The following is an 8,810-nucleotide window of genomic DNA, read 5'->3' on the forward strand; positions in this document are numbered from 1 at the left end:
TAAGGGTGTGTTTGGAAGCGGTAGTTAGTTGAAATTGGAGTGGGAGTTGGTTGGAGTTGAAATTGTTGGGATTCATTCTAACTCCTTAAATAAATTCCAATGTTTGGTTTCATATAGGAATTCAACGGATGAATTGTTCACATTTGACTGAGATCCAATATAACTCCTCTATTACTTGAAAAATATTTTCATAGTTAATAAAACTCAATCGAGTGAGCTAGGTTTTATATATTTTGATAAAATAATTACTTTTTGATAATTTAAATATTTATTATCTTAAATAAATATGATTTTGTGATAAAATATATTCTAATATAGGACTTAAATGGGTTGGGTTCGGTTCAGGCCGGTTCTAAGTATATCCTTATCCAGATTTTTATCCGGATCCGAATCCAACTCAGGTCTTATTAGCTATAATCATATCGAAACCATACTAATTTCACTAAATCCGGATTTTGATCCACCCAACCAAATTACTTAATTCGGATCGAATAATTTTGAATTGTTCAACATTTATTTTGTTATGTTTTTTTTCTACTTACTATATTATTCAATTTTACTATTATTATTTATTTATTTTCAAAGAATTCATGTTATATTAAAGTAATAGATATAAGATATTTTGAAAAGTAAAAAAAATAAAAAATCAAAACAATATATCATTTGGATCTAGGCGGATATAGGGATGGATCCGTATATGACCCAAGTTAAGGAACATCAACATATATCCGACCCAGATTTTTATTTGGATCTACTCCAAGGGGTCGAAAATCACTAAATTTGAATTTGTATCAATAAAATTTCAGATAAAATCAGACCCATTTTATGCCCTTTTCTAATCACCTTATTTTATTAAAAATTATAATCATTTAAATGAAAATCTATATTATAACTAAGGTAAAGTGAGTTGACTGATTTATATACTAGATGTCTCAAGTGAGTCAACTCAATTTTTGTCTAAGAGGTGTAAATCCCAACTACACAGGTGAGAGTTGTAACTCCTTTAAAAATGGGAGTTGAAGACCTTCTTGGAGTTGCAACTCTATGAAATTGGTGAACCAAACAACCAATTAGGCTTTGGGAGTTGTAACTCCCAACTCCCACCAACTAACATTTCCGAACACACCCTATAGGAATTTTGTGATTCGTAGGATCTTCCCCCATTAGATTTGAGATTTGAGGAATCAGTCCCACCACCCTCCCTTAGAAATACCTTTAAATTTTAAAATTGTGTAGAGATGATTGTAGTCTCTAGATTTATTTCTGTAGAGAGATTTTATTTGTTTTTAGTTCAATGGTCTATCAAAAGTTACACATCCAGTGTAAAAAAAATCTAAAAGATTTTTTCACGTTAAAATTCACTTTTCTTTTTTAATTTAATAATAATAACTAGGATTGATCCAAGGCGAACCAACGCCCAGCCCAAAACCCGCTATAAAGGGTGCAGGCCAAGCTTGAGTTTGGTGAATTCTTATCGGGCTAGAACAATATTGTTTCAGCCCAAACAAATCAGGCCCAACCCAAAGTAAAGTGAGATTTGTCTGGATATTTTAAACATACCATGCGAGAAACAAAAGAAAAGAAAATAAGAAAAAAAAACAACATTTCATGTCGTATTCCTGTATTAAAAGAAGTAAAGATCATCCATCCTGCAAAGTGGAAAAACTTGTACTACAAATGAAAAATCCATCTTTGGACATTAGATAAGTCTCACAATAAACTCCATCAAGTGATGAAATGAATGCTGGTGGGGCCAAATGGGAATATGCTGTAGGATTGGCTCACATTATAAACTTTCAAAATTCAGTATAAACCCATGTATTGCACATCAAGCAGAGTAAAGATGGATGCCAAGTTGTATGAGATGGAGAATTAAGAAAATAAAGATAAAATAAAATATAAAAGTATGCACACAGCAATAGAAATATCAATTAAGATAGCTAGACCAGTGGTGACCCTATTTACAAGAAGTGCAAGTTAAAGTTTCTAAAAGAGAGGAAAGACCAAAGTGAGAGAGAGAGAGAGAAGGTTAGGTTACTGAGAGAAGATATGAACACACTTGGATTACCAGAGGACATGACCTCAGAATTGTAGGAAGGAACAAGATTTGTTTCAACCGCGAGTTTTGGAGACAAGGCTTTGTATGGTGATGTGCACTGCACATCATTACCACCACTGAACCGCAAAAAACCCAACCATATTAATGAAACATATATATAAGCCATTAGTTCATTTCTATTATCTGTTCCCAGTGAACCCTGCAACAGCCAAGAACAATGGTTTCTGCGATTCAGTGAGATGCTAATTCTGGAGCTATTTAATAAAATAACAAGACACAAGCAGGAACTATAGCAAATGGAGAACTAAGAGAGAGAGTTGTAGGAATAATAATAGGCTTTCCCAATAATGCAAATAGGAGAATCATAGCCATCGAGGAGATGCCCAATGAAATTGATCCAACAAAGGTGAAATGCTGTGATTTAGGATGTGTTCCGATCAATGTCCACGGTTGTATCAGTGATTGGATCTTCGACAGATCAACCAGAGCAAAGTGCCTACGTAATTGCGCAAAATATACACACACGTGCACAAAGAAAAAGAGAAAATGTATTAAACATAAATGGTTATCTTCAATAAGGCACGAAAAGAACACAATTAGTAGTACTAAATAATTACCTTAACATGTGAAATAGTCTTGCTGATACTCTGTGCGACTGCAAAGCTGCAATAATTTTTTTTCAATTCTTCCCATTTTTCTAAACTCGCGTAGTTTTTAAGCAATAATTTAGTCAAAGTGATCAAGGTGTGATTTCAATTTATCACTCAAAAGACGGTACTTCTATCTTTCTCCTTCATCCTGAAGAATTAATGTCTGGAAGAGGGGAGACCAGATCATCTAACTCAATGAAATCTCCCTCTAGAATAGCAAGATTGGTCATTAGCTCATCTCCCACGACATCACCAAATACAATGCCACCACCAATAAACGCGTCAGATGATTTCACCTGCATGTCAACCATTGCGCAGTAAGAAGTTGGAACACTACTCATGTCCACCAGAAAGAGGATACTAATATACTAATAGAAGAGCAGAATGTGTATTTAACATGAAAATAGTACAAAAATTTGATAGATTCAATGTCAAGAAAGCAAGCAAATCTGCCTGCGTTTGAGATTTACATCTTCCAATGCCTGGTAAGATACATCTATCAGTGGAGAAGAAACCATGTACTAGATGAAAGTTTTATACTGTTAGCCTACAATGACATCCCTCTTCCCTACAATGACGACCCAAAACCCTTTCAGTAACTAACCACATTAATGACTAAAAATTACTACAGAGAAAGAAAAGGTTCTGCCTAGAACTTATATTTTAAACACATGAACTGTAACAGGAGGGAAAAAGAAAATAAATTGAAAAAATAATAATAATAATAACATTTTCAAATAATAGGAAAGCTAAGAAGAAATCAAGGACATAAACAGGCGGTTCCATAAATTTGTCAAATCAAGCAACATGCAAAAAAGAAAATTAAATTAAATCAAAGGTAAATGTCACATTATAAGAGAACGGAAAACTTTCATTATTTAATTAAAGAGTTTACCAATTGATCAGACTCTGGAATAACCATAGATGATCGAAAACCATTATCAAAAACTGGTCCAGCCACGATAGGGTCATCTGGCTCACCACTTGGTTTCAATGGAAACTGTTCAAGATCATTATTTGTGTGAACCAAAGTGTCCTCATGCATTGCAACTCCACCAATTCTTGATGTTGAGGCCCCATCACGCTGTTTATAAGGAACATCAATATAAATGTTGTGTGTTGCAGCAATGCTTTCTTCAGCACAAGAACTTGGAACATGCTCTGCCATTCTGTTTCCACTGCAAGATTTGAGGAATACTCGACATAGGACAAAAGAAGCCTGAAAATGATAGAAAATCATAGGTTGAATGATAGAAACTATGAAAATCTTATAATATCCCTCCAAAAGAGTTCACTTTTTATGTCGGAAGGAGTAACAGCAGGCAAATTTATAACTTCCCTCCAATTGGATTGGGAACAAGTTAATGGAACACTAATGAGATTATTGATAAAAGATGAAAAAATTCTCTTCAGGCCTTCAATTACTGGAAAAAATAAAGGCTACAATTCTATTCCAACTGGCAAAAACAAAAAATAACAAAGCTTGTCCCAAAGATTTGGGGTCAGCTAAAATAATCATGTTCTTCCAGCCCACCATGTCCAAAGCCAAGTCGCTATTCTAATTGGCATAACAGAAAGTTATGGAGGAAAAAAGACTATGAAACTTATCCGTGTCTAGAGCACATGGTCATTCAAAAAGCAGATCCAGAAATGCTGTCATACAATACAAATGCAAATTGGGATGGAAGCAATGGGTGACAAAGATCCCTAATTATCTTTACTAATTATAATGAGAGAAGGCGCTGTAGAAGTGGTTCGACACCAAAATTTGGACCTCACAAATGCAACCTTTACTTTTAAACTTAATATAATCAGGGTCATTATGGTAAAAAAAAAACCAAGAAAATTGCAATCCCGCGATCCTATCATCACATTGGTTAGTTTTCAAAATTATAAAAATATCTTTTTTTACTATGTAATCTTGTAAAACCCTTTAATTAATATTTTAAATTACAAATAAGCCCTTCTGGGATACATGTGTATTTGAACATTCCACATAATTATTTTATATTTGAAAAAAAAAAATGGGACACAAGATTTGCCAAGGCCTATTGTCATTAGTTGATGGCTTGATGTCCATGTAAGGTTTCAGACTCTTACATGCAAACATCATCAAATTAAACCAGGAACTTTGACACACCCATTTTTTTCCACGCTAAGGTGGCTCAGATTGTGGAACTGGAAGAAGTGGTGAACAATCTTTAATGTTATGGGCGACAAAATGATAAGATCACCCCCATCCTAAGGTTCTGACTTTGTGATAACTAAACTGAAGTGAATTGGTCTTTAATCATTAAAGATAATGAGACATCTTTAATCTTTTGATACATTTGAATGTCCATGCTATCTGACACTAAAATTGCTTACCTGGGGATATTGGAATTTTGAGATAGTACGAGCAACCTTTTTCATGAGAGAACATGAAATTAGAAGCTTCTCAAGGGACGAATACAGTTTCACCATCTAATTAAGTTAAAGGAAGCTTCCCTTCAATAAATAAATAAAATAGAAGCAGAAAATCTCAAGGGCTGTTCTTGAAACAAGTGCCAGTCATCCAAAAATATTTGTTCTGGAAAACAATCCCAAGTAAACAGATAACCAATGAGAGGTTTAATGATCTTCCCATGAAAGCAGAAGAGCAATATGTTACCTACAGAACGAAGATGCAAAAATGTACTCTTTCAACACTTAAACAGGATGAAAACAAGATTCTGGACTTGAGGATCTAAGATTAGGCCTTTGCACTAGGGGGGAAGACAGAGAAAGTTCTGGAAAGTTTACTTAGCAGTTCTCTAGGATAGTTTGTGTGGAGGCATAATTCTGTGTGTAGCAGAGAGAACATCCCAACATACAATTATCTATCATGTGTAAGCACGTCTTTTGTGAAGGAAGCAAAAATACCAGCTTTAAGTTTCAAATAAAGAAGGATCCAGACGAAATGGCATTACCATGTTTTCTTCTATGACTTCTAGAATATGTCATTTGCTAATCATAGAGGATAAAATCGGTATTAGACACGTGATGTACATAAGGCAAATATTGGTCACATGAAATGCGTAACTCGAGGCATTGATTGATATATCTTGGATTAGATTTTATTTGGTTTAAGATTGTAATCTTATCTAGAAATAGATATTCTCTAGAAAGTCTCCTAATTGACTAGCGAATATCTATTTTTAGATTATGATAGATTTTGTAGAGAATTCTGAATGATTTTACTTTCTTTTTAGGGTTTGACTTTCTATTTATATAAAGAGAGCTATTAGGTAGAATGGAGGGGGCTCTAGGGAGAAGGCAAAAAGGGAGAAGAGGCTAGGTTTTGTAGATCTTGTAATGGCTTAAAGAATATCAGCATGGCTCTTCGGAGCCCAAATCTTTTTTTTGTCTTCTCTCTCTTTCCCTTCTTTTTGATTATTTTTGTGTGATTTTTTATCATTTGTGTGCATCAAGAACAATGAAGATTGATTGTTAGGGGTAAATCTCGAGGAATCGACGGCATCCGAGATTTTACCTCTACACTAATATAAAGCATCCTGCATAGTAACACTCAAACCCTAACTCCAAACATGTGGACAAAGACAGCTTTAAACTATATCTATTGTGGGGGGACGGTTGGTTTACCCTTTCAAGTTCAAACAATGGAGCCGCAGAATCTACAAGGGAAATGGGTTTTCATGGGGGAGATTAGATGTTTTATTTCAGTTGTGCTCGGTCACTAGATCATTGATAAGTATGTGAGTGGTAATACCATGGACCTGGGTTGAACCTGCCTTCACGGCTTCACCGAGTCATAAGTTGCTTTCTAAAGCGCAACAGAAATACTCCATGATTCACTACGAATACTCAATACCTAATAGCAGTGCATAACCCTCATGGAAACTAATCCAATGAGACCCACTTTTCTATTTATACTTCTCACACCGATAATCAATTCTATAAGAGCTGTGTCCAAGGAATTGGAAAATTATACTGTGGTTTTAGTTGGATCGGCATTCTAGACAGATTAGTTTCTTCAATTATTAAGTGGTTTGCAGTCTGGTGTGACCAATGTGTTTCACAATTCCCAACATAATTTATTTATTTTTATTTGTTTGGTGGTATGAAAACAATAGCCTAATTGTTCAACTTTAACTTGCTAAATTTATTTAAATTTTAATAGAGAATTTAAGGATACTTACTAGTTATAGATGAAAATATTGGAATGAAAGTGTTTCTTTCCAATAAACAATAACCTGCAATTCAACTAAAACATTCGAGAACACGTTATAAAAAGTGGCAAAATTCTTGTTCTAAGTGAAATATAACTAAAAACACGTTCAGAAGTACAAGAAGAAAAAAAAGCAAATTTGTTCCTCGAAGGCTCAACCAAATCACAAAAAACAAAATCACATTTTTAAGGAAAAAATAATAATTTTCATACCTTCTGATGATGATCAACAAGGGCGTACTCGATCATGACCCAATTAGTCCTGCAAGAATTCGAGAGATTGCCCCTATGAAACACAAATTTACTCTTCTTCCCCATCACAGCTCCTTCTTTTCCACCCAAAACATCCCTTGAACGACCCTTTCTCTTCCAGAACCCACTCTTCGCTTCCCGCTTCGAACCCTCACTCTTCACCTTAACTGTATAACAGTACCAATGTTTCTTACTTCCGCCATGACCAAATGGAAACGCTATGATCTCTGGAAGATCGCAAGGGTCATAGTTGTACAAATCGATCTCTCTAATAACATCGAAGCTGAGATTAGGATTGTTAGATGTAGAAGGGGAAGAAAGATCATGGTTGATGTTCTTGCAATTCAGATAGTAAGTAAAGATTTGATGTTCTGTGGGAAGAAATCGAAAACCAGGTGGGAGAGAGGAGGGAAGGTTCAGATCCCCCATGAATCCAGTGGGGAAGCTCTGCCCACTACTACTTTCTCTTTCATTTAAGGGAAAGAAAGGTTCTTTGTTAGAAGTCTTACTCTCTACACTTCACACTTTCAGTCTTCGAGGTAAAAGCTAGGAAGCTTCCTTGTCAAGTTTTAGGGAATTTTAGGATACCCCTTGGTTTCTTGACCAAAAGTCAATATCACTGGGACTTAGGAAAGTTGAACCCCTTTCTTCTTTTTCTTTGTTCTCTCTTTCAATCCTTGATTTTAGAATCGACCGATATTTAGATGAGTTGTTTGAATTATTTTGATATTTATAAAAAAAATGATTAATTTTTGTTGATTTAAATATTCATTATCTAGTTGATTTGTTTTGATTGATATTTTCAAAATATCAAATAAGTCATATTAGATATTGGACAAGTCAATGTGAGGGACCATTTGCATTGAAAATCTCCCTCATTGTCAAAGATAAGATTGTTTGGACAAATCATCTTCGATGATTTTTAAACTATGATAAAATTAATAGTGAAAAAAATTATATAAGAAAATATTTTTTTATTTAATTTTTTTTTACGAGCAAACTATGTGAATTAAAAACACCAATTGTGACAAATATATATATCTTCTTAAGAACCATATATAATCATTAAAAATTTTATATATATATATATATATATATATATCATTCTTTTTTTTTTTTAATCATCCACACATATTTTCTTGAGAACCAAAACAGTGAGAGGGAGAAAGCAAAAGCGATTGTAAGGGAAAATTGTGAAGAAGAAGAATGTTTGAAGAAAAAGAGATTAAGAAAAGAGAAAATAAAATAAAAAGAGAGGATGAAACACAACAAAATGTTTATATGAATAAAAAAAATATTAAAAGAGATGTATAAGAAATGTAAATAGATTTTAAGAGAAATAAAAAAACGAAATGTAAAAAAAGAAAGCTCTATATAAGAAGAAAGAGACAACTAATACGTAGAGCATATTGTGATTCCGATTTCTAGTTATATATATATATATATATTTCGAATTGATATGTATCAATTTTGCATGACCGATCAAGAGTGGTCATACTTTTTTCTCATTTAGAATTTGTTTTTTATGATTCTCGAAGAAGAATAGAGATTCTTCTTCTTCAAAGAGAATCCTAGAAGAATAAAATTCAGAAATAACAATATTTACAACACAAATTACCTTTGTAAGATCGTAAGACTTGTG

At 33.7% G+C, this 8,810-nt stretch overlaps 1 protein-coding gene across 1 annotated transcript; it reads right to left on the reverse strand.

The window, feature by feature from the left end:
- Positions 1 to 1,872: 1,872 nt before the first annotated feature.
- LOC147409204 (NAC domain-containing protein 72-like) lies at positions 1,873 to 7,693 on the reverse strand. Its single transcript, XM_086426415.1, has 4 exons — positions 7,130 to 7,693; positions 3,605 to 3,928; positions 2,677 to 3,005; positions 1,873 to 2,555 (listed from the first exon to the last, which is right to left on the reverse strand). The coding sequence occupies exons 1-3, from the start codon at positions 7,595 to 7,597 to the stop codon at positions 2,853 to 2,855; spliced, it is 945 nt and encodes a 314-aa protein (XP_086282541.1). The 5' UTR covers positions 7,598 to 7,693; the 3' UTR covers positions 1,873 to 2,555; positions 2,677 to 2,852.
- Between the last annotated feature and the right edge of the window lie 1,117 nt (positions 7,694 to 8,810).

The sequence above is a fragment of the Akebia trifoliata genome, chromosome 2 (assembly GCF_017979445.1).
Source record: "Akebia trifoliata isolate Shusen 1 chromosome 2, ASM1797944v1, whole genome shotgun sequence".
NCBI classification, from domain to species: Eukaryota; Viridiplantae; Streptophyta; class Magnoliopsida; order Ranunculales; family Lardizabalaceae; genus Akebia; species Akebia trifoliata.

Excerpts from the sequence above, each read along its gene's own strand:
- LOC147409204 (XM_086426415.1), bottom strand. The coding sequence starts at position 7,597 with ATGGGGGATCTGAACCTTCCCTCCTCTCTCCCACCTGGTTTTCGATTT. Across the intron at positions 3,929-7,129 it reads TTGTTGATCATCATCAGAAG|GCTTCTTTTGTCCTATGTCG; the intron begins GTATGAAAATTA and ends TATCATTTTCAG. Across the intron at positions 3,006-3,604 it reads TTCCAGAGTCTGATCAATTG|GTGAAATCATCTGACGCGTT; the intron begins GTAAACTCTTTA and ends GTTGACATGCAG.